The 27,651-nt window shown below is 35.1% G+C and overlaps 1 protein-coding gene across 2 annotated transcripts in view; it reads left to right on the top strand.

The window, feature by feature from the left end:
• LOC121407450 (adhesion G-protein coupled receptor D1-like) overlaps nucleotides 1–27,651 on the top strand; it is a 43,761-nt gene that overhangs the window by 564 nt on the left and 15,546 nt on the right. The window contains exons 2-14 of one of the 2 annotated variants that reach the window (XM_041598527.1): nucleotides 2,647–2,695; nucleotides 7,286–7,474; nucleotides 10,917–11,365; nucleotides 12,456–12,708; nucleotides 14,424–14,567; nucleotides 15,376–15,462; nucleotides 16,597–16,706; nucleotides 17,041–17,245; nucleotides 18,440–18,582; nucleotides 19,539–19,850; nucleotides 20,514–20,682; nucleotides 21,489–21,611; nucleotides 21,987–22,059. In XM_041598527.1, the coding sequence (XP_041454461.1) occupies nucleotides 2,647–2,695; nucleotides 7,286–7,474; nucleotides 10,917–11,365; nucleotides 12,456–12,708; nucleotides 14,424–14,567; nucleotides 15,376–15,462; nucleotides 16,597–16,706; nucleotides 17,041–17,245; nucleotides 18,440–18,582; nucleotides 19,539–19,850; nucleotides 20,514–20,682; nucleotides 21,489–21,611; nucleotides 21,987–22,059 (2,306 nt within the window). Of the gene's footprint in view, nucleotides 1–2,646; nucleotides 2,696–7,285; nucleotides 7,475–10,916; nucleotides 11,366–12,455; nucleotides 12,709–14,423; nucleotides 14,568–15,375; nucleotides 15,463–16,596; nucleotides 16,707–17,040; nucleotides 17,246–18,439; nucleotides 18,589–19,538; nucleotides 19,851–20,513; nucleotides 20,683–21,488; nucleotides 21,612–21,986; nucleotides 22,060–27,651 lie in introns of both variants that reach the window. The other variant, XM_041598526.1, reaches the window with a different exon arrangement.

Here is a 27,651-nt window from a genome sequence, read left to right as displayed (position 1 = left end):
CTGCTTTCTGTGTTTTACGCCTAGCTACATGCACATGATTTGAATATTATAATGTTTTCGATTTTGTTTTTCAACATTCAACATTGTTTTTCAACAATGTTTTCATTGTTTTGTATATACTTCTTTGTAAATGGATGAAATGTCAATCGAAAAAGGAAACTTTTATTTGAATTGAATATTGAATTCTTCTGTTCTGGAAATTAAAGGGTCATATGATGAATAAAGGTTTGAAAATCTGCATCAACACACCAAGATTAGATTTTTTAAGCTTTAGTATGTACATAAATATGGTCAACAGTTTTGAAGGGGCATTTTTTTATGCGGTGTAATGTTTTAACAATCTGCAAGCGAGCGAGCATAACGAGTAAATTTGATCAAATGAATCTGGACTTTTGTATTAGGATTAAGGCATAACTTAAAATTTGTTAGATGTCAAATGAAATTCGACAGATATAGTGATGTCGAAAAAATACCACTTTTGGAAACAAAAATTATTTATTTGTATTTTTGTAATTCTTATTTCACTTTTTTCTTCATTTTTATTTATTTTTTTCTTCTTTTGATTCTTCTTTTTCTTTCCTCCTCCATTTGTTCACACAAAGACCTCTTTGTGTGAAAAGCTTTGCATTTGTTCAGTAATTATGTTTGCATCAGTATGATTTCTTTTGTTCTCTTTTCTTTCCTGTAATACATACATGTACGCATATAAGAATAAGTCGACTATACTTTCTTCATTTCCAAGGGGGATCCACACTTTTACAAGCTTTGCTTTTTAGTGGATCCCCCTCATTTCCATTTATGCTCTATATTATACTATTTTTTATGTTTGTTTTACGAAGTAAGAATGCCCTTCTGTAAAATTGTACTTGATTTGTATTACTTTATATTACTTTGTATTATGTTTTGAATAAAAATGAAATAAAGAATTGAATTGAATTGATTATCATTGTTGAAATCATTTAGTATCATTTATTATGGGGGCACAGCAGTTATCATCGCCTAATCACACATTGCTACATACAATGTTACTCTAAAATTAATGTTACATTACATGAATTCGTAATAAACCTAGATGTTTTATTTTGGTTTGTAATAGCATATCCGTAGCTAAATGTTTGTTTAGTTGTGATTTTTCTTTGTTTCCATTAAAAATAACTTTGGCGTTCATGCCTAGAATTTCAAATTGTAAGCACCGTATTTGCACGTTAATGGCCAGAGGCAGATTCCTTAAATAGTAACACTTCTTGTCGTAAACAAGAACCTTTTTTTTTATTTCTTTCCCTTTTTTGGCCAAATAAGGTTGAATATTTTTTCCGGACTGTTTTCTTAAAAAAACGTTCCTGTCAGGGTTACATTATGATGAATGTTATTGATATCTCATCTTGTAAGTGTCATCCAGTGTCCCCCATGACGGTATATACGTATTTATTTTCTTCTTTCTTTTCATTGCGCTTTGAACACTCTACATAGTGGATCTGGTGCATTATCATTTATGTCACTTTTTGGGAGCCAATCTTGTGTAAACTTTATATTCTCTTCGGCAGCAGGAGCCAAAATGGCGGACAGAAAATGAAGTCAAGGTTCGACTCTATGGATCCGACTTGCTTGGCAAATATAGTCAGTCAATAATGATTTAAACAAATTAATAACGCGCATTCACGATGAGCTAATTACTTTTTTTTATCTAAAATCGAACGACTCAAGACTCTAAGTAATCCAGGGCTCCGTAACACAAAGCATATATGATTACTTGTAAGCTTGATTTTTACGATTGATTGTACATTGTAGTCAATGGAATCAATCGTAAAAATTTGTTCTACAATCATTGCTTAGCTTTGTGTTACGGGCTCCGGGAATTAGAAAAAGCGACAGCCTCTAATTACCTTGTGAAGACCATTTTTTTAAATATTCAACTCAGGTATTCCCAGGGGATATTTAATCTGGGATATATTCCTTTTGAAATATTATATGTATGTCCTTCATAGGAAAATATTATTTATCTTTATTATTATCTACTCTATGCCAGCCGCAGTACCCCTGTTCCCTTGTTATATTCATGAAATCATTTATGTCATAATATTTCATAATCATACATTGGCAATGAATTTTGTATTGTTTTCTGCACTCTAAAAACAGTGAGTAAAATTTTACCCAATATTGGGTGGGAAGGGAACATGCATCATTCCTAGATATAATTTTAACCCGTATTGGGCTATTTCAACGCAACATTGTGTAAAATTTACAAAATATTGGGTATCTTTTTACCCAACCAGCATGCATGTTCCCATTTTACCCTATATTGGATCAATCTTTTCGTATTTGTTCATTTCTACACACTCTATTTAGAGTGTGTAGAAATGAACAAATACGAAGTAAGATTTTATTTAGAATTTGAATAATATGTTTTGATATTTCCTTTATAACGACCAAGACCATGGAGACGCATGTACCTGCTTCTACCACCTTTTGCATCTTCTCCCCTCCCCCATCCCTCTCTCTCGCTCTGCCTGTCTGTCTCTCTCTATATATCTCACTCTCTCCATCTCTTTCTTTATTTACCCGTCTCACTTTCTCTCTATTATTAAATATAATATACATGATAACTTTCTACAATTCTATCATTTATCGATCTCTCTGTTCTTATAGTTTCTTACCGATGTCAGCTGTAATGGCCAGCATATCCACAACTGTACAGGTGAGTATCATTCAATTAAACTCCTCGTTTTCTTTCTGCTTCATACGGCATTCGAATTGTTTGTTGTTATGAAAGAGGAAGTTCACCTTGACGATAATTCAGTTTTAATAAAAGACACAAACATAGAGAAAGATATTGGTGAAGGTCTCATGAAAATCTTTCTTTCTTTTATTTTGCCATGTCACAGATGGGGAACTATTCCGTTTTTTGTGTGAAATCGATTTTTTATTAAATTTCGTTTTCAAAAATCGAAAGTGACTTAATTGTGCTTGAGGTGCATCATCAGACACATTCTTTGAAACCCCTGTATACAAATATTTTTATTCATCATTGCTCCATTAAAAAATGTGAATTTAAGAAATTTATATTACATATAAGATACGGTGAGCTATTCGCATGTGACGTCATAATTTGACGTGTTTGAAGCATTCAGAGAGAGAACTTTAAACTATCAATTAACTGAGTTTCATCGGTGTCCATGATAATGACTTACACCATCGTGTTCTTCTTATTTTCTCCTTTAATTTGATATATAATTCTAAATTTTTAGGATTTGCAATATATTTCTACTTTAAAAATTCACAAATTTCTCATTCTTTGATGGATTTTAATGAAACCTTCACCAATATTTCATTTATGTTCTTCTGATTTTATCAAAATCACCTTAATGCCATATAGGGTTAAAGACCCTTTCAAGACAATTCTCTCTCATACCTCTGAATTTCGAAGAAGAATACGCCTCGAATACTACACTCATTTCTTTAAATTGCGACATGGCTTTGCAGCAAACATGTAACTGACCTCATAAAAATTATAATTTCTCGTTAAGACCATAAATGTGTGTATGATTAAGCATTTTATGTAATCAAATTTATTTAAAGAAAATTCATATGTGTTCTATGTATTCTTTTTTTCTATAGATTGAATAAGATTTGTCGATGTTCATGATAATTTTGTGATGTTGATGATGGCGATGATGATGATGACGATGATGATGATGGCCGATAATGATGGAGATGATGATGATAATGTCGACGATGATAGAGATGATGATGAATACGATGACGTTGATGATGATAAGATGATGATGATGATGATAATGGTTATGATGTTGATAGTGAAGTTGATGATGACGAGGAGAAGACGGAGGAGGGTGATGGTGATGATTATGATAATGGCGTCGATGACGATGATTATGTTGATGATGAGGAGGACGATGATGAAGATGGTTAGATGATGCTTATGGTGGTGAGGGTGATGACAGTAATAGTGATATCGAATAATATTATGTTGGCGATAGTGATAGTGAGTGATAGTAAGGAGCACATCCTGTTTTACCGGTTTGCCTAAATATTATGGGAGCTTATCACGAGTGGTGTTCACACACAAGGCAAAAAGTGAAATTAAAAAATATTTTTTTTTTTTGGGGGGAATGTTTGTGGAAAGAAAATGTCCAAGAACTGTCTCGACCAAGGTCGCGATCCAAATCGCACTTCTTTTTGTATTTTTTTTAAAGAATAATCGTGATTTACTGCTCGCCGTGTTTATTTGAATCTTCTAGCAATTTGAAAATGCTTTCTTTTTTTATCCCGTTGAAAAAAAATAGATCTAACTCTTCAAATTGCGGTCAGTCTCGAAATATACAAGTATGGAGCATTTTTTCCTTGCGATATTTCTATGTGTGTGAACGGTCGAAACAAATAATCGAAATTTGGATCGCGATGCAAATGTCAATCAGGGCCTACCCTTATATAAACGCCCCTTTCATGATTGTAGACTCCTGCATATTTCATTTTGACCCGCTTATTTGAAATTTGCCTGTGGCGATGAAAAATAGATTACTCGTTTTTCGCCTTTTGATTAAAAGATATGAGGTTGATGATCATAAGATCAAATCAAATTTTCATGTAAACTTCGTCAATTCAACAGAGCTAATCAACCCAATTAATGGCAACTCAATATGAAAAAAAGATATCAAACATGGATTGACAAAGTGCACTTATCACATTCGTACATGAGACTTTTTTCAGAAACTCAATGCAGACGAAAAATATGCGCTCCGTGTGCTGGAGAAGCTAGTGGATATAAACTTAAATTTTGATCTAATGTTGCTTATCAAGTAACTTATTTTTTTTTCCTGTATGGTTATGTTTACCAACGGAAAACAAATTTCTTTATAATTATAATGTTGCGATGACTAAATAAATATATTGTATCTTGTTTCTTATATGTAAACCGACAAGCTGTTTGCTGAAGCAAAATAAGACGCAATATATATACATACATATATATATATATATATATATATATATATATTAAGCTGTTGTACATGTATAACTTTACACATTTGTATTTCTTCTCCTATATGTGTACTGTATCGAAGCAATCGCTTTGATCCAGCTGAGGCATGGCGGCTTGTCATTGTTCTAAACCCACCTTCACCCGACAAAGGAAATTATAGGTATAGTGTCGAAAATCTGTCTATCTGACGGTCAATCGGATTGGGTTCGCCCTAGCCATTAACCCGTCTCTGTGGTCTAGTGGTTAAGGCACCGGCGTTCAAAGCTGGGGGCCCGGGTTCGATTCCCGGCAGAGACATTTTTTCGGCATCGCCAATTTTTCCAAAGGGTAGATAGCTCTGGGGAACCTTGATTTAAGCTACGCCTACCATTGTTCTCTTCATCCATTTCTTTAAAATATTTAAATAAAAAAAGAGTTGCCAAAAGCTGTTGTACATGTATAACTTTACACATATATTGGGGGTTCAGTTGTTAGGTTCATATTTCAACCAATAAGTTCTGAGTTGGTTAAACTATTAAGAGTGCACTTTGCAAGACAAAGACTATACATATAATTAATAAGCGTAAAACTGAGCCCTGGTTAGATAAATATTGTTTGATCCTATAAATCCAACCGTCCTCGAGATTTTTGTACAGGTTCTTATAAGCCATTACGTTCATTGCATTTGAGTGGGTAATTAAAAGGTCATTCATTGATACTTGAATATAGTTACATATTCCATGAATTGAGCTTCACGTTTGCATTGAGATGGCAATAGGTGGTCCAAACATTTGTCTCAACCCATTGCATTGTTTTTCAAATTCTAATTGTAGACAGGTCTGCAATGGATATTTATAAATGCATTTATAAATTTGTCATATATATTATCGCAGTAATACATCTAGGCCTATATTTAAATACAGAAAGAAAACTCAAAAGCCAAAAACCGTACCAGACATGCGCACCACTAATGTACACCATCTTTTAGATTCACCTCACTTGCGCCAACATCATATTTTCTGATGTTTGACTTTCCTTACTTTATTATTATTGCTCCAGTTTCCACCGCACATACAATTCGATTATGCATGGCTATTGCATCAATATTCATATGGCTTCCCTCTATAATTTAATAATGAAAGTGCACTGATAATAATAATTTATTCAACGTATACGCTGATAGAAAAATGATCAATTCAAAAGCATTCTTCCTCGCTCGTCAACATACACAATATCATCATAATTTTATTGTCTTTCATTCTCTTTTAAATATCTTTACAATGAAATTTATCAAATTTCATTTCCGAGAATAAGTCTTTGATAAAGGGCAGGGTGGTTCTAAGTTTCTTTTCTAAGTGGGACCAGAAGGACCATCACAGCGTGCTGCGAAGCGGCGAGCCAATTTATTGTTATTTTTGTTGCTATTTTCGGGAGCAGAACCAGCTTTCGCCAAAATTACACCTGCACAATATCCCATTACATTGTCATACTTTATGCTGGTGCATGTACGGTGAAAATACTTGATATTCATTACTCGATGCCAGTTTTTGGATTATTAGTTCATCTAACCCAATCAGGTCACCAAACCCGTTAAAGGGGAAGTTCATCCTGGCGATAATAATAAGAGCAGAGAAATATATTGAAATATATATTAGTGAACAATTTGATAAAAATCCTTCAATGAATAGTAAGGTTATATAAACTCTTAACCTTTTGATATTCTACTGGTAACGTCACAGAGCATAAATTTTATTATCACATTTTCATTTTTTCCTTTAACATTTATACATCCATCAAAATAAACTTCCTACCTCCTGTATACTTTTACCGTCGGCCTTTTATCTCTTTGGTACTCTTTTATCATGTCGAGTCGCAATATTTTCATGTAGTCCCTACATTAATTTTTTTTATATCGGTTTCAATTAGGACTCTAGATGTCATAAATTTGAAATAAACCCAGATCGATCAACATCCATTTATATCCTTCCTTCAATACAATTATTAAAAACCAGGTTAAAATATATTTTCTTTCCTCTGTTATATCCTTTATTGTTATAGCACCTACAGAGTACATTTATTCATTGTTATGTTATATTGTAAAGCGCTTTGAGCACGTTTACGTGCAAAATCACTATGGGAAAGAGGATGAGGAGGTGGGCGGGTATATTATGTGGGAGGGTGCGGGGTGAAGGTGTGTGTGTGTGGATGTGAGGGTGTGTATGTATGTATGTATGTAATGAGAGGGTGGATGTACGTGTGTATGTTTGTAAAACAATTTCAAAGTACAAAAATTACTTCATTTCATTTCAGATCTCGTACTGACCGATGGCACGTTAACCATCAATACAGACTGTGGTGTTTGGTATCTTGTTTGTGACGACAACATGACGTCATGCCTGCCATACAACGTCTCGGATAGTGAAAATGGGACGTTTTCGTGTGTTTATTACATGGACCTGGATTTGGAACTGGCTCTGTTCGCAGACGAAGGAAGTGGAGGTGAGAAATAGGGTCGCTTTATTGGATGTAAATCCACTTCCGTTTCAAAATAAAAGTGTAATAGTAACAATGAAAATGACAAAATACAGCAAATGCAACAACAACAATAATAACGATAATAATAATAATTGTAATGAAAATGATTATAATGATAATCATCATAAATGATGATAATAATAGAAACAATAAAATATTAATAATAATGATAGTGATTACAATAATAACAATAATAATAATAGTAATAATAATTACAATAATAGTAACCAAGAGGAGGAGCGATGAGGAGATTGTTGATGAATTAGGGATCGGAAGTCAGTATTCCTTCTATGTTAGCTTTCGGAAAGAGAGCATCCATACATTTTAATTTTAATCTGGACGTATGTGGGGTCCGCGAATCCTTTGGTGTTTGTATAAACGCAAGAACACCGCATGTGATATGCACGAGCATCGGACCACATGTACGCAGTTCTTACGTCGAACGCACAGGGGAATAGGGAGATCGCATCAGCATCATTGTTTAAGATAGACTACGTGGCATGAACCAAGTTGGTTCATGCTGTAAGTCGATTGTACATTGCTAGTCAAGTGCGGTGCTGTGTACGTTCGCCTCAAGATTTTTCATTTGTAAAATGGTCCATGGTATCTAACAGCCCACGAAGACACAAAATTTTTTTATGACGGGATTTATCCGCAAAGTTAGACGTACGAAGAGCAAAAATTCGTTCGCAGGCTGCGATACTCGTAAAGACATGCACAGTGGATTGCGACCGTAGCAATACTCAGCGAATCACCCACTCGCGCTGCTTTGGGGAATTAAATTATATCAATAATTATCCTTCGCAGATCAATTATTTCATAATGAATAACATCATTCTGGCCTTGATGAATTATTATTGGAAGGTATCACGGAGAACTCCCATATTACGTTATTTGAACCTGCATAGGTCGGAAATCGTTAGACAATGGGGCCTCCTGATGGAACAAGCGCTGAGCCGACTTAAAGGGACAAAGAATCTTGGTAATGACACGATTTTTGTTTAATTAGCGAAATGTGAATGAAAAAAAAATATAGCAAAATGATGGTTAAAGTTTCAAAGAAATTGGACAAGACAAAATTACGCATTTTCATCAATTATTCATGAAAATTGAACTGTATAGATTAGACAGATCGGACCTATACCCAATATTTAGACTGAATGGTCCTTAGACTACAACTAGCTGATCAATAAAGTAATAAAATTAGTTACTTGCTAAAAGGGTTACGAGACGATGTGATAAATTGTCTAAGTTTGGATATAAGCCAAAATGGACGCAGACCAAATGTGTACTAAGACCTGGTCCCGGACCTGGTCCCACTGGCCGACGGACACAAAACGTAGTCATAACTGGCTCCATCCGTTTTCATCCGCTACAGACAATGGAAAAAATGGGCGAACAATGAAATCACAGTGGACGGATGCTAAATGGATATAGAGCGTATGAAACACGTATACAAAGAGCACACAACGGACACATAACGTTTTCCAACGGATGGAAAAATTCTTTTCCGTTTTACATCCTCTCTGCATCCGTAAGTGTATAGTGGGACCAGCCTTTAGACATAAAGAATAAAATAAACCTTAAACGGACGAGATGATGCGAATCGAATACATGTATTAGACAAGCTTCAATATGCTAAGCATGGTAATTTAGATGAAAGAAGGGTTATTAGACGAATCAGTTGTAGTCAAAATGGGATGCGACAAACTCGGTAGCAGAAGGCATATAGACCAAGTTGCAATTCACTCATAAGTACCACCCCCCCTTAACCTAACACCCGGACCTAGCCCTGTGGGGGAAAAAATACGAAAACTCAATCTCGATCTATACTGTATGATGGCCTAACCCCCCCCCCTCCTTCCGTCACAAAATTCGTCCCAATCCTGTTGATCATGATGATTATCCTTCAGGGATAATATAGACCCTATTATTTTACTCTTTTTTTTTACATCTGGAACGCTAAATCTTCAACCCCCTTACCATAAAAAAGAAATCCGGGAATATTTCTCCCATGCACGAAGTGTCTTATGGTTTTTAAGTTACGTCACTGAAATAGTGTGTCGGCAAGTTACATTATAAATGCACATTTTGTTTGAAGGGGATCCCGTCAAGTATGCGTTCCTTGATTACAAAACTTTGTTATTGTTTTGATAAAATGAGGAGCAATTACCGAATGTGCAATAACATTAATGTATAGTAAAGATGCATTTGGGTACATCGCTCATTTTGTGTAATTTACCGAAATTGGCGATTAATCATATTGACACTAATATTATTCATCGTCCTCTGGAGAGTAAGTCTCGAAGAGACTCCGGGGACCATTATCTTTGTTGATCATAAAGTGAGACTGTAGGCTAGTAAAATTCTAACATCCAACAACTCGCAATCACACACACCCACATACCCTTCCCCTCTTATCATCATCATCATCACCATTATCATCATCATGTGAAAGAGCCGTGGTGTAGTGGTTCTGACTCTCGCCTTGTAAACAGAGGGTCGTGTGTTCGAATCCCACCGCGGTCTGGCGTCCTTTGGCAAGGCGTTAATCCACACTTTGCCACTCTCGACCCAGGTGCTAAATGGGTACCCGGTAGGATGTGAAAATCATTGTAGCTTGTCCAGTACTGTGTGCGCCTCACAGACAACTGACTGGAATACTCCCCAGGGAGTGGAGGATGTGCACAAATTGTGTGCGGGAATGACTGATTGAATCCGATGACCGGGGTAATAATATATCTGTAAAGCGCTTAGACACGTCGTTCCGATGTATCAAGCGCTATATAAAAAAGCGGATTATTATTATTATTATCATCATCATCATCATTATGATGATAAAAATGATGATGATGATGGTGATGATAATGATATGATGATAATAATAATAATACTAATAGAAAATATAATAATAGGCATATAATAAAAACAAGGTTGACACATTCATGCTTTATTTCAACATATTTCAAGTATGTGTACATTAGGCTAGTACCCGGAATCGAATTTCTCTTGTCAGTTACTTTCGAAAGATGATGATAGGCATGATAGGATGGAGGACAACCATGACAACGTTGAAAATTTGTGCATCAAATAAACTAGGATATAATGGAATTGCATGTAGGATATGCTGGAATAAAGCATGAACGAGTCAAGCTTGTTTTAGAATATAATTAGACATAGATATATAGCGAGAGAGAGACATCTATTCTGAGGCGCACCCCTCACACACGCACACACCCACATACCTTCTCTCCTTCCCTCTCTCCCCCCCTCTCTCCCCCTCTCTCTCTCTCTCTCTTCCTCTCTCACACACACACACACACACGCATTCTCTCCCCCTTCTCTCCCTCTTTCTTTCTGTCTCTATCTCATACCAAACTTATTTGCGGCTCATTTCGTTTCACAGTTGATACTACCACAGGGCTTTCGACTACACAAACGACGTACACAAACACAACAAGCGGCAACACCTTAACCTCGGAAGGAAGCGAGAGCAGCATGACAAGCCCAAGTACAGGAACTCCAGAAACTACAGTTCAACCCGAGAACACCGGGAGCACAACCCCTTACACGACTACGCAATGCCAATCAACGGGAACACAAGGAATAGATGGCGCATCCTGTTCGTCAGGTACCCAACAGACACACAGTAGTGACAGTACAAGGACGGGACCCATGGAAAGCACTACCGAAAGCCTTGGCGAGAACGTAACCGAGGTTGAGAACATAACCGAGATTGAGAACATAACAGAGATAAACGGCACCGATATGACTACCACAATTGACTATACCACGACTGATCCCGAGTCAGACCAATCAGAATGTGACCAGCTTTTCAATTCAAATGTAAATCAGGTACGAAGTGTAATAAGTAAATCAAAGTATAGACGAACAAAATAAAAACCTGTCAAGTTCATTTGATAGTCATAATCTGATTAATGGTGATGCATATTTTTATCATTTTCAGATTAACTCATTGGTGTTAACATTAAATCCAAACGTGATAAGGTATAAAAAGATGAAGATTGATAGAACATTGCTGGTTTTTAATAATTAGTGTATTTTTTGCAATCTAAACTACTGTACCCTCAGAATTTTTATCCTGAAAAATCCCTTGGAGATTCAACACTCAAGAACGAGTCGAGAAAAGCAATATGTTCTGGTTTTCTGATGAAAGCTCTTCAGTAAATTCTTGACAGTGTCATTAAGTCACTGAAAATACAGATCATTGATGTTGTTTTACATAAGACCATATAGAAAATATATATGTACATGATAAGCGTCTCCGCCCTTAATATCATTTTGGAGGCCACTGCTTTCCTTTTTATATTCCTGAAAAACGAAAAGATAAATTATAAATTTCATTACCCTTTTTCTGTTCTATTGGTGACTTAATTTACTACAACCTAGAAATATATAAATTTATACCAATACAAATATGTATTTATCTGAAAATGCTATAGTGAGTTCATATTCCTACACTGTCACAGTTAGGAACATTTAAATTATATTGTCTACGGAATTAGCTTTAAGATGCTATCAACGTGACGAGATGGAATATATTCTATTTATCCAGGGCGAGATACGTTATCTTTCAAAGTCGACTTATCAAAAGAGTTGTTTGTCGACATTACGAGATACATTATCTTGCCAAGTCAGTTTATCAGAAGGGTTGTTTGTCGACATTGCGAGATACTTTATCTTGCCAAGTCAACTTATCAAAATGGTTGCGTGTCAACATTGTGAGATACTTTATCTTGCCAAGTCGACTTATCAAAAGGATTGTGTACCAACATTGCGAGATACTTTATCTTGCCAAGTTAATAATGTTGTCGACACGATGAGATCTTTTTTTCTTTCCAAGTCGTCTTTCAAAAAAGTAAGTGTATGTCAACATGGCGAGATGCGAAGTATAACATTCACTTAATATGGTCTCTATTAACAGCATATAGTTCTCCGTGGCAGTGTAACATATCATAACTACACGGACGACTTCAATCGGACGTGGGAGTATGGCGTCGCCACCTTTAACATAAACGGTTCACTTTATCTTGGGCCATCGCTGAGAATCGAGGTCCGTGGAGAGAATGCACTTCGTGTGAACAGCACCTTCGGTGACGTCATGATAAACACAACAATTACGCTCGATCGGTTGAATTCCAGTTCATTCACAGTTCGACATATGGGTGGGTTTGGAAGTAAGTGGAAAATAAATTGTTATTTAATACCCTTTCATCAAGGGTCCTATTTGATTGATAATTCCAATTGCAGGATTTGGTCACTTTATGCCATATTTCCTCCCACCACGCACACTCCCATTCACCTTGATCCCCCTTGATCCCGCAAATTCAATTTAAAAACACGACAAGTCCCGTTCATTTAAAGATCGGCATTTAGGTAGATTTAGGCATAAAAGAATATATATTGCTAGTTGATACTGTTTCATTACGATGAATTTAAGAATAAAAGCCGGTTCTGTTCATGAAGTTCTTATGTTGCCCCCACACAGATGCAATTAAAAAAAAGATTGATGATGTGATCTTTTTTCAAATCCACATCTCCTTTTAAAATGAAAACCTGTAGTTACCTGTACCCGGTCACAGTTGTTTTTTTTTTTCAATTTGATACAATAGAGTTCCGTCTCTGACAAAGAAAGTTAGAAATAAAGATTATCAATCATAAACATGGACGTCAGACTGGGGAACTTCGCGTTCACATAGTGAGATAGTCTGTTCTTGATTATTTCCTAGAAATAGTCCTTCAAATGTTCTATTTGCATGTCACTTTATGAATAGCGCGTGCCTCGCGACCGCATTAAATGTTTAGTAAGATAAGCCTCTATTTAATGATTACAAAGAGTGCTTAAAATGCCCAGTTCTTAAATCTTTATCTAAAAAAAATCGACCCGTGCTTTGTGCTCGCATAAATTTATGTATTGTCATACGTATCCTCTTTATGATTTTCTTAGAAGTCGAACAGGGTTTCAAATGTTCATTTTCTGGTCAGTGTAGTCCTATTTACAAATTTTGCTTGCGCTTCGCGCTCGCATAATATGATTGGTAAGATATGTATCCTCTTCACGAATCACTTGCAATAGTAAAACCTTGATATATTAAAAATATGTATTTTTTGTTATAATGAACAGGATAGATTTCTAACTAAACAATAGATGCGAGAGAATCCTGCTGAGCCAATAATGACTGCACTCGAGTGGTAAATCCGATATATCATTTCCGATGTATCGTTTGTAACTATAGAGCAAATATTACATAACCCTTACACGAGTGCCAAATTCATGCTATTGAATTCAATACATCCGATATGCCACGGATGCCAGTCAATAAAATCGTTATTATCATTCAACAAAAAACGCGGAATGCCCACGGCAATCACCCCTGCATTATGCTATTTCATGTTGACGTTGTTACATGATGATTATCAAACATTCTCATTTCACTTTTTAACACGTTGAATCACCTTTCAAATACATACATGTATCATTTTTAAAATGTGTACATATACATGTATCACATCCTTGACATAATATATTTTCGAATTATACAAGTATCGTCAAATTTTACTTGGGTGTTGAGACGTAAAGCAATATGCTTATGTGCCCCAAATACAACTATTACGACACAATTGTACATGGAGAGGGAGGAACGCAATATACAGAAGAAAATATGTAAACAATATTGGATTTAAAGCTAAACGATTTAATAAAATGCTGTACTGTCTGTACATGTTTTTGTTTTTGGAAAAAAATACTTATTTCTAGTATCATTGGAATATTTGTCATTGTACATGTATTACTTTTGCATACGCATCGTCGTTCCATACTGTTAATCCCACTCTCTCTATCTTTTCTTTCACCCCCCCCCCCCTCTCTCTCTCTCTCTTTTCCCTCTCTCAGGTGCCAGTGGTCCCGGTGGAGCAGCTCCAAACTCATCTGATGGGGCGGGGCATGGAGGAATGGGCGGGGCCACAAACCCCTCAACACTCTATAGCAACGCCTACTTACTGAACGACACGGATCATCTTCTTGGTGGAAGCGCAGGTTTATTTCCGTTTTCATTAAGCGCGGATCCAGGGGGGGGGGCACAGGAGGCACGTGCCCCCCTTCTGAGAAGCAAAATTAAAATTTATGATGCAAAAATGCCCTCTTTTTGAATTGTAGACCCTTTTTTTTGCTTGTCAATTTTTTTCGGTTACGAAATATCCCAAATTTGAGGTTAAAAACCTTTTTTTATTCTTTTTCTGTTTTTTTCTTGTCAAATTTTTCCGCCGAAGAATTTGCCCCCCTCCCTTTTGGAAAATCCTGGATCCGTCCCTGGTTTTCATAACCTTTGTTTTCGTTCATTCTAAATAAATGTAATATAGTAATAACCCTATGGGCAATTCCAAACCCATTTCCGACCCCCCCTTTTTGTCTATTCTTATTTACTTCATATACTGCCCAAGCTATGATAAATTTGAGAGCATTACAACTTTGTATGAATTAGAAAACAGAGACTGATTATTAAAAAAAGATCCCTCATATAGATGGATAGGTGAAGATGAGACGAATTGTTCCTGTGGTTCTCCTAAAAGAAATATAGACTTCGATTGCAAAAAATGATAGTTATGCATATAAAAAAAGTCACAAATACTTCCACTGTCTTGTACTTTACTTTTTTTTACTTCTCTGATATTTGATGATACATTTCTGTTCTTCCCTTTGTTATCATTACCCCATAAAATCATATTTTGGCGTTATTACATTGTATCTTTATCCTGTGTTAATGAGAAAAGCATCATTTATAATACAATGTTTTGGAAATTGATCATTAAATATTTTACTCCTTAAATCTGATTACCCTAATTAGGTGGAATATCATCGAATTGTACTGAGGTCGAGCAAGCTTATGGTGGTGGTGCAATTGAGATTATTGCAGCAGGTCTCATATACATTGGTAAGTTTCTCTCTCGGGTGGGCAAATCAGTGTATGGTGTCTCTAAACACTTTAAATTCGTTCAATATATCTTCTCTATTTTATTGATTGGTATCATTGGTTGGCCTTTTATTTGCATCCAAGATGAAATCATACAACTAACATGATAAAACAATATTTAAAAATATTATAAAGAGGCAAGGGATAAAAAAGCAAAATACAATTTTAGAGATAACAATTACAACTTACATGTACCGGATGCAGGGGACCAGCAAAGGCCGAACTCCTATCAAGGTTAGTCCCCGAACATAACATACAAAAAATAAAGTATACACCAATACAAAACGTAATAGGGCAAAACAGGCAACTGAATGGCTATTGAATCACCGATTGATTAATAAAATATGATTTGTATTGTCTTTTAAAAAGAGACATTGACTGGCAAGATTTCTGTTCTGATTTCAAATTATTCCAAATAATAGGTCCTCTGTAATTAATAATGGAACGAGAAAAAGCATATCGGTACTTTGGCAAGTATAAATCATTATAGTGTCTTGTTGCATATTTATTGACAGAACTTTGAAAAATAAATGCAGTCCTTTGTCTTTCGAGACCGTGGCCATGCACAGAGGCTTTTTTCATTTCATATTTGGTTTTCATTTTATGAGTATACCAATTCACTTCCCCTTGTTTGAGTGCAGCACAGTGACAGTTGATTTTGAAAAAGAATTGCGCAAAATTATAGGGTTTGAAAAGTTATGAAAACACATTGTCCATATTCCCGGTGACTATGCGATAAAAGACCCAAAGACTTTGATAATTAGGTAATATTGGGCTTGGGAAATCTAGAAAGGTGGTCAATTTGGTAAACTTACTTTGGCATCAAAGTTGTCTACGAAGGTGTTAGTCGAAGAACAACAAGATGCATTAAAAGAAAGTTTATTTGAGAAAATGTAAAAGAGTGAAATAAAAAAAATTAAGAAAGAAGAAAAACACAAAGGAGGGTTAGATGTTGGTAGGAAATGAAACAGAGGTCACCAAAAACAAACTTATCTCTTTATCAAGAATAAAAACTTGCTGGAAGAATGCCCTAAATATCAAAGCTAAAATTGGTACCAACTCATATGATAATCTATACGTTATGCTCATTCATAGATTCTGAAATCAAAGCCGCTGGAGAAGATGCAGCGGAGTTTACCCCAGAAGGACAAGATTGTTGTCTTGGTGGTGGCAGCGGTGGGTTTATTCGTCTTATTGCTCAAAACGTGAGTATATCAAAATAATTCGCCCTCATCTTGTATATCTATTTGTGAAAGGCATGATCATGTGACAAAAGACATGATAATTATCTTAACACTAAGGTCTTGATATTTGTTTTATTATTTAGTTATGACGCCAAACATGAATGTCAATTACAGATTTATTTGTAGATCTTGATAATGGATTGATTGTAGGGTTTAAAATATTAATATCTTTACTCAAATATTAATCTTTGACAGACCTCGCATGAATGAGATTCTAGATGTTTCTAAACATTACATGCATTGTTCACAGTTCTTTTAGTTATATATATATATAAAAGGTTTGCATTTATTACAGATCTACATGGGTGATGGTGGATTGTTGAACGTTGAGGGTGGAAGTGGATCTTCGGCAATCAATGGAACCACATTGTGCGGAGGGGGCGGGGCAGGAGGCGTGGTTCAACTTTTGGCCAATGAGAGCTGTCTTACCTTGGACGCAGTGAACGTTCAGGGTGGAGTTGGATTTAAAAATGGAGATGTTGGGTCGATGACAATCAACGGTAAACACATAGTTTCATTTCCCACGTCTATGTTTTCACAGGGATAATTAGTATAATTGAGTTTTATTTGTACGAATTCATGAAAACAGTAAAAAAAAAAACACGCTGTTTAAGCATGTCACTCTAAGTTGTAACTTTTTAATGAGTTGTTTAAAAAGTTTAAACAGTTGTTTAAAAAGTTTAAGCATTTGTTTAAAAAAATTAAACAAAAGTTATTAGAGTGACGAGCTTAAACAACGTGCTTGAAATTTTAAACAGCGTTCTTACAGTGAAGGACATATGGCAAGTATTCGTTGCTGTTCAATCCAAGTAGCTTATATGTTTTCCCATTAAAAAATTGATTACGAAAATAGTATAAAATAATACACATACAAAACCAACAGTACCGGTACGGAATTGTAAATTGTAAAGGTGTGAACCATTATTTAATTATAAATTTATATTGACATATTTGACATCAATTGTTTGAGATTGATCAACTGCTCTATGAACAAGATATTTTTGTGCCCCGCTCGTATATCAATTCAATCATGGATACGCTTCCGTTCGTGATAATTATGTAACGCAGTGTTATAATCTAATAATGAAAGCTTTCATTTTGCTTGTTTGCTCATGCAAACCAAGGGGCACGTCATATCAAAATGTAATTATCAAGAAGTTACACATGATGTTACCAACGACTGGTGGTCGTTTCTTATGCTAAAAATATATACTCCTTATCTAGCTACCGGTCTAGCTATCATAGCATCTTAAAACATTTGAAGTCTTACGTGTTTCATCGTGCGTAACTGTACATGGCCCTGGAAGCGAAGGTGTTGGGGATGCCGATGAAGCACTACTATTTTATTCTCCATAGGCAGCACCCCCTGGAATTGTGATAGGTATGACACAATGGAGAAATGTAACCAAAAATACGTACATTTTGTACAGAAAACCCTTTTTTGCTTGTCAATTTTCTCGTGACGAAAATAGGCTTCATTTTTTGTAGAGAAACCTTTTTTTACGCTTTTCCAATTTATCGGGGCCAAAATGACATTCATTTTTCTTGTAGTGAAACCCTTTATTTTTTTTTGCTTGTCAAACATACATCAGCACTCCCTGTAAAAAAAATTGTTCCCATGGCCTCGTAACTTTACGATCAGCTACTTGAAACACCACCAAGCGATATTATTATTATTTTCTTTCATGATACAGGATCCCAATGTCCAGTCAGAGAAGGCGAGAGTACTACTGGAAACGGCGGGAACGGAAATGGCGGCAATGGGAAAGGGAACAAAAATCAAGAAGCATCCGATTCTGGATCGAGTTCATCTCCTGTGACGTCAGAGGGGGGAATGGTAAATGTGAGATGTTCTCTACGTTTCTATGCACTATGCACAGCCTGAGCCACGATTCTTATTTTGTTTCCTGACTATCATTGATAGAACCAGCTACCGGGCCTTTTCTTCTTGTTCTATTTAATTCATTAATCGTTTCAGTTTTTAAAAGAATGGTAAAACTACGTGGAAAAGTATATTGTTTCAAGACAACTAGTGCTCTGTCTTGCAGGGGCCGCAGAACGTTTTGGAAAGTGGGGGGGGGGCTTATCATGAGGAAAAACATTTAAGCCTATTTTCGCGTCAAAGCACGATATTAGACTTGATCTCTGACAGTAAACTTGAGAATGTTTTATACATTTGTGAAACTTCGATGACATCGTTATGGAAATATACATTTAAAAAATGTTATTTCTGCTTTAGGACTATAGTACATGTTCGGAATAGGTGGAGGGGCGCATGCAGCTCTTGCAAAATTTACCGCTGTGCTTCACACCTCTCTAAGACTGTCCACTTCCTCTTGAAGCGAATAATTTTGGGACCCCCATTTTTTTTTTCTTTCTTATTCACTTACCTCTTTACTTATGACTACCAGGAACCTATATCACTTCTTCAGCTACACCCAATGTCATTTTATATTAGTTTAACTGTTTTCCTTTTCGTTTTAGCTTCGAAAGACACATCTGGGGGGCGTTTCATGAAAGGACTTGTCGGACATTTTATCCGACAAGTACCAGTTTATCCGACAGTTACCATAGGAACAGTACCTCTTAGCCAATCAGAATCAAGGAAAGATGTCAAATCTGATAACTTGTCGGATGAAAATATTGATGAAACGCTCCCCTGAAATGCATTTTATTTTAATAAGGTGACCAAATGAGCGTTTTTGTGCCAAACACTCTTTGTCGCGGGAAGGGGGGGGGGTAATGTGGAAAGTTTAGAATCGTATCATGTCCACAATCGTTTCACATATACAGTCCACGGGGATGACACCCAGACTGATGACTACACCTAGAGATGGAAATGGAAGTACTACATCAACCACTACTCCAGCAGCATCATTGCCTACCACATCTGCATCAACCTCTAAAACTAGATTGTTAACCCCTACTTCATCAGGCACGTCCCATGCAACATCAGCAACAATGCTTACAACATCCTCTATAAGCCATACAACATCAGCTACAAGCCATACAACAAGAGCTACAACCTATACCACGTCGCAGACAACTACTCCAAACAATACTGTCGTTCAACAGGAACTTGCCAATCTGATTTCATCGCTTTCAGTAAGATATGAGAATGCGTTGTTCCTCATTACAAATGTATGCTTGCGTAGACTGTTGAGATAGAATGGTAGATAAATGATAGCAATCATCGTCATCGTATATTACAATTACAAATCACCATCGTCAGAAGGAAAAAAAGAAGAAAGAGGAGGATGAGAAGAAAGAGGAGGGTGAAAAGAAAACAGAAGAAGAGGAGGAGGAAAAAGAAAAAGAAGAATCAGAAGAACGAGAAGAGAAAAAGAAAAATGGTAGAGAAGGAACAAATTTGAGGAAAGAACATCTCCATGTCATCATCATCCTAATATTCATAATCGTCAAATTCATCAGCCTCATCATCAACATCACTACCACCATCATTATCATCGTCACCATCATCATCGTCATTATTATCATCAGCATCATCGACATGATCATCATACATGATCACAAGTCATTCATTCATATACACCCATCCACCCATTAATTAATTCATTCATTTATATATTCATTCAATCATTCATTCATTCATAAGCCATTCATTCCTTCATCCATCTATCCATCCATGAATTGAATAAATCAATAATTATTTCATATATCCATCAATTTCTTCATTCCTTCATCCGTCCATCCATCCATCTATCCAACCAACCATTCATTCTACGTCTCCTTCCTTCATTGATTTAGGTGAGTACTTCGGAAGGAAATGTGAGTTCAAACACCAATATCTCATCTTCTGAGGCTGCTACTCAACTCAGAGATCTTGAGAATGCAGTGTCTAATGTAGCACTCAATCTACTTCAAGACTTAGCAGCCGATGAGCAGTTAAAAACAGCGATCACAATCGGCGATACCGGTATGTTATTCTAAACATACTAATTTATGTGCATATCCCAATCATGTGACGAGGCTTTTTATGTGAATTATAAAATATTTCATAAACGATTTGAATGTTTACTTTACCAAATAATGATATTAGATAATCAACACATTTCAGACAATGGCGTACAGATGGGGGGGGGGGCTTTTTTTATCCCAAGAAGATATGGAGTGAAGGAAAGAAAAGGAAAGAGAGAAGGGTGGAATATAGAATTTACAGGATATTATGTCAAAATCTATCACAAAATTCGATTCTTGTAATACACGTAACAACATGTCGAAATATTTGTTCGCTCGCAACTTTTTAGAAATTATACGCGTTACGCCATATCTAGACCCCCAATTATTATTTTGCTCATTACACCTCTGTTTTTAGAATATTAGATTTACAGACAGTGCAATAACACATCTTTTGTGTGAAATGGTATTTTTATATGAAGTTCCTGATCTTCCTCAAGATCTCTATTTTAATATATTTGACGTTTTGAGTGAATGAATGAATGAAACCTAAATCTAACGTTCTTCCCGTCTTCTCTCTCCTTAAATCACTCTCTTCCTATATCTTTCTCTCAAAATATATGCATTGAACTTTACCTTCTCGATAACTTTTCGTCGTTCTCTATTTCTTTCTCATTTTCTGGCCTTTTTCACCCCACTCCCCTTGTTTGCATTCCCTCCGTCTTACTATTTTCCCTATCCTCTTCAATTTCCCTACCCCTTTCCCCATCCAATGTATCTCCTCTCCTTCCTCCTCCTCCTTCTTCTCATTCTTCCTATTATCAGCCGTTGCTATAGAGATTGTACCAGTGGATGACTTTGAAGGGTCGTCGTTTCCATCTAGCGATTCGAACTCCAGTGACACTAGCATTACCATCCCGACCGTGGTCCTTCCAGAAAATGCCACCGGTAAATGAAACTTCCAAGTAAAAATAAAACATTCTTTATTCTCTGTATTTTCTTTTATATTCCTCTATTCTCTATCAATATTCATATTTTATTATGGGAATTATGGCCTCCTGGGAGGCTGCCAAGATACCCCCAACAACTAGTTTGTTTACTTGCATCCTTTACAACTACATTTAACAATGTATTAACCCTTCAGAATTTTAAGTTATTGAATGTGTCTTCAATTTTTTTATTATTTCATGAACAGTTTGAAAACTAAAGTGGAGAAGTAAGGTTATTTATCTTATCTGGAGACTGGCCAGCTTTGTAATAAGATTTTTGTGTTTGTTTATTTTTAAAAGTTTTCTTTATCAGTTTTTTCTTTTGTTCGTTCAGGTCACTTAGTGTCAGTTTTTATCCTTCATACAAGACCGCCCCCTCTCGGTGGAAACCTGGTTGAGAATAATCGGTAAGAGGATTAAAGGGATGGTCCGGGCTGAAAGTATTTATATCTTAATATATAGAGTAGAATTCATTGAGCAAAATGCCGAAAATTTCATCAAAATTGGATAACAATAAATAAAGTTATTGAAGTTTAAAGTTTAGCAATATTTTGTGAAAACAGTCGTCATGAATATTCATTAGGTGGGCTGATGATGTCACATCCCCACTTTCCGTTTTCTTATGTTATGACATAAAATCATATTTTTTTCATTATTTCATACTTGTGTGAATAATATGTCTCCCTTATAATGAAATAAGTTGCAGCAATAAATATCTAATGCACTAAATCAGTTGTCAATCCAATTTTTCTAGTTCTTGGAGGAAAAACAGAATGAACCTAATTTCATATAAAAATTTATTGCTGCAAATTATTTCATTATAAGGGAGACATATTATTCACACAAATATTTGATTTGATTTGACTTTATTTTACATATTTCACAAGTACAAACAAAATTTGAAAACAATATCAGAAAACTCATGAGAATACAAATCAGACAAGGCATAACAATGAATTCAAATTAAAGAGAATAGCGATTTGGAATTAAAGACAAATAAAAGGAGTGAAATATGAGGGAACCTGCATAAAAAAGCAAGGCTTGTTAAGTCTGCAGGATCCAGAAAAAAATTCGGTCTTAATGAGGAGAGGACAGGTAAGAAATTGATTATAACAAAGTAATGCCAAAATGTGACGATTGTGTAAGGAATACAAAAAAGTAATAAAATAAATAAGTAAAAAAGAGTCCGCCACTCTATCACTATTATTTATTACTCATTACTCAGCCAGAGCGTATTAACAAAGTACATGAATACAAAAGTTTACAAAGGGAAATTATAAGAATTGATAAGCATCGCTTTCAATTTACGTTTGAATATATTAAGTGAGGTACTCTGTACCATATCATGGGGAAGATCGTTCCAAAACCTGGGCCCTTCAAATGCGATTGTTCTTTGAGCAAGGAGAGTGCGAGTACGCGGAAGGTGATAGGAGTCACTTAGCCGGGTGGGATATGTGTGGATTAGGTTGCTCCTTTGAAACATAGAAACAAATGTATCAGGCAATTCACCTCTTGAAAGCTGAAACATAAATATACCAACTTGAAATGCATATATATCAGAAATTTTGAGTACTTTATTTTGGAAAAATAATGGGTTTGTATGGGAATAAAAACCAACTTGATTAACCACTCTAATTGCTCGTTTTTGTATCGTGAATATTTTATCAATTAAGGTTGTATTGCAATTACCCCAGGCCAATATTCCATAATTCATATGGGATAGAACAAGTGTAGAATATAATGTTTTTAAAATGTGATCAGGAAAAAAATATTTTAGTTTATTCAAAATGCCAGTGTTACGAGAAGATAACTTACATATATAATCAATTTGACATTTCCATGATAATTCATGATCAATGTAAAGACCGAGAAATTTGGTGGAATTAACTTGTTGCAAATTAACATTGTTTATAATTACATGGTCCGGCAAAGAATTCAAAGAGTTACTGAAAAGCATAAAATTTGTTTTGTTTACATTGAGTGACAACTTATTTGCTTGAATCCATGTCTGAACAGACCGCAATTCCCTATTCAAAATGGTAAGTAGTAAATTAGGGTTACGGTGTGACAAAAAAAAGGTTCGAGTCATCCGCGAAAAGAATAAATGATAGGTCATTTGATGAATTATTAAAATCATTAATATACAACAAGAAAAGCAGTGGGCCTAGGAGTGATCCTTGCGGTACACCGCAAGAAATAGTTTTCATTTGAGATTTATGGCCTTCTATTGAAACAAATTGTTTTCTGTTAGTTAGGTAACTCGTGAACCATTCCAAGGCCTTTCCACGCACACCATAATGTGATAACTTGTAAAGCAAAATATCATGATTAATCGTGTCAAAGGCCTTGGAAAGGTCCAGGAATACACCAACTGTGTGCAGAGAATTATCAATAGCATTTGCCACTTTGTGAATAAAAGAAAGTAAGGCGTGTACTGTGGAATGTTTTTTTCTAAAACCGAATTGGGAATCGCATAATATATGATTATCAGATAAGAAATTTATCAAACGAGAATATATTAATCTTTCAAGAATTTTAGACAGGGAAGTAAGGAGTGAAATTGGACGATAGTTGCTGACAATCCGTTTATCGCCTTTTTTAAACACTGGAACAACCTTGGCTACTTTCATATTTTGGTGAACCAGACCAGTTACCAAAGATTGGTTGAATATAAAAGTCAAGGGAGTTAAAATTTCATTAATGACACGTTTTATGACACAATTTATTCGTAAGTTCGTCGCATCCAGGACTTTTTTTAGGTTTTAAATTATTTACAATATTTTTAATTTCAAATTCAGTGATCGGAGTAAGGAAAATGGTTTTAGGGTTGGGATTTTTTAGAAAGTATTGGAATCTTTTGTCAGGTTCAGGAATATTATGGCAAAGAGTCGCACCAATATCGACAAAATAGTTGTTAAACACGTCAGCCATATCTGCAGGATTTACAACCGTTACATTATTATTTATAATTTCTTTAGTGAACTCCTTCGATTTCTTTGTTTGTAAAACATTATTTATCACCTTCCATGTACTCGATGCATCATTTTTATACTTATTTAAATTGATTAGCAAAATACTGTTTTTTAGCTAAACGTAACAGGGATGTAAGAACGTTCCGATAACGAATATATTTTCGTTTTAAATGACTATTTTCAGGATTCTTTTTGTATTTACAATATAAATTGTTTTTACGATTTATTGACTTCAGGAGCGATTTAGAAACCCACGGAAGTCTGGGTATTTTTTTATAATTAGATCGGGAAAATTTTCTTAGTGGTATAGTTTCTTGATAAATCGACATAAATATGTCCATAAACTTGTCAAAACAAACATTAACGTCGTGAATATTGTATATTTCACTCCAGTCAACCAATGCCAGTCTCTCCCGAAATCTAATAATATTGTCATCCGATAAGTCACGAAATGTATGTTTAATATGGTTATCTTTAGAGACTCTATCACATACAATTTCAACAAATATTGGGAAATGGTCAGATATATCCGATACCAAGATGCCAGATGATATATGGGAAAAATCGTTAACAAAAATATTATCAATTAAGGTTGACGACGTATCTGTAATCCGTGTGGGTTTTGTTACTAATGGAATAAAAAAGTTGGATAACATCATATCTATAAATTCTTGATTACAGGGGGTATTACGATCTAATAAGTTCAAATTAAAATCTCCCATTATAAAAACCTTTTTATTAGTCAAAACATGCATTGACAAAAGACTTTGAGCACGATGTAAAAAATCATGGACTCTACCTTTAGGGGGTCTGTATATTTCTCCAACAACTATTTGTTTTTTATCAGGTAATTCTATTTGGATAAATATGCATTCAATAACCTCAGACATCACATAAAGCTCGGTAAGTTCATTGACTTTCAAGTTATTTGATACATAAAACCCAACCCCGCCTCCTCTTTTGTGTTCCCGATTGTTTGTATAAAAAGTAAAGCCGTCAATGGTTACGAAGGATCGTTGTTGGTCATTCAACCACGTTTCAGAAAATCCGATAACGTAATATCCATAACAAAGTTGCTCAATGAATGTCTGAAATTGGTCGATGTTTTTATTAATGCTTCTTATATTATGATGGAGGAGAAAGAGTTTATTTTTTGAATTGCGGGAATTTACAACAGTATCGTACTCAGAGAAGTATTTGGTACATATGGAGTGCATAGAACGATCTTCAGGATGGAAATCAAATTGGAGTTCTGGCATTTCCAGGTTTAAGTAACGCTGGAAGTGGCCATTATCATTTAAATCAATATTATGTTCATCCATAAGGAATTACGAGATAACTGTAGAAAATAGAGCGAGGATTCCTGTTATGTATAAAAGTAGAAAAGGATGCATTGCTTACTATTGATAAAACGCACTGGCTGAGCAAATTATAGGGTGGCAAATGATGTACAAGAATGTAAAACGAGTCAATTACAGAATTAATTAAAGTAAGGTGATATTCGAATATCACAAAAAGTAACCAAGCAAACATAAACGATTTGCTTCTATAATCATTGGCTATTTGCAACCACCAAAGTATAAAGAGATAAGTCATTACGATGAGGTAATTAAAAGAATTGCATAACAATCATTGGAAATATTCAGGTCAACAAAATGAGATAACTACTTTTGCATACTATGGCGACAGTACCTTCAATTTAACCTGAGAATGCATGTGAGCAAAATGGTAAAGGAGTATGAAATGCAGAAAAATACTGTGAAAACCATAGAGCAATAATTCCAAGCAAATTACATACAATTTCCAAGGAAACCCAGTCATTGTAAATCGAAACCATCACTATGTTATAAATAATGATACTTCTATCTTGGCTTAGTTTTGGATCCGACAGTGAAAATTGGCCGAGCAAGGCTGACAAAAAATGAAATATCAAGCTGTCGTGCATCTCCAGTTAAAAAACTTCTTTGAATGTCATATAACAGAAAATTGAAGACTGAAAGGAAAACCGAGTTTCTCCTTGAGGTTGATTTTTAGTGATATAAAATGAATTGATTGATTAAATGCAGTTTCATGGTCTTAAATATAATAGTCAAATCTGATCCTCAAATGCTTTTAAGGAAAAGAAAACCCATGAGGGCAAAAACATCAGTGTGAAAAGTAGCACTCATTATGGTATATATTTGAAATGCAAATAAAAACCACAAACTCAGCATGAAATATTTTTTTCTTCTTCATTTCAAATATATGTGAATGACCAAGAATTAAAAAACTCAAGTAAGGATATTCATATAAGTCAATATGCTAAGGTTATGAGAGTTCTTTTTATGTGAAAAATGGAAAGGACCCATTCGCAAAAAACAACTGGAATTACAGAATATTTCCTGTTAGTAGAAGAATATATATACCATGAGATATTGTGAACCAGTATAATAACGTTGTAATATCCTCAGATTGATATGTCCTTTAATGATATTTAGCAGAAAATAATCTGTTTAAGAAAAACCAAAGTGTTAATTCACTGAATGTATTTGATATGAAACGAACTGCATTCAAATGCAATGTTAAAGGCTAAAATAAGATAGCAAGTCACAATCTAACTTATATTTAAGCAAAAGCTCATGGGAGCAGACCGTCGGAATATAAGGTAGACAATATCTCATGGTAGATATCTGAAATACAAAGTAACACTATACGCACCTACATGTGTATAGGCAAGATCAATATTGAATTTTTCTCTTCATTATTATGGGTGGGGTCTTCCTTCCGATTACACAGAAATGTAAAGAAATACAGCAAATCTCACAATCATAATCATAGATCATAAAGATATTAAAGTCATTTTGGTTGTGAATTGTGAACGTTTCTTTTCTTTGTGAAAATGAAGACTCTCTATTAAAACAACTGACAACTGGTACAGAAAATTCCTGTATACACTGAAACATCCATCATAACACTATTAACCAGTATGTAATATCCTCATAGTAACACGAATTTGAATATCTAAAATAAATTTCAATATATTTACAG

This window comes from Lytechinus variegatus, chromosome 2 (assembly GCF_018143015.1).
Source record: "Lytechinus variegatus isolate NC3 chromosome 2, Lvar_3.0, whole genome shotgun sequence".
NCBI classification, from domain to species: domain Eukaryota; kingdom Metazoa; phylum Echinodermata; class Echinoidea; order Temnopleuroida; family Toxopneustidae; genus Lytechinus; species Lytechinus variegatus.
Note: the sequence above shows the minus strand (reverse complement) of the source record. Positions and strands in the feature narration are given on the sequence as shown.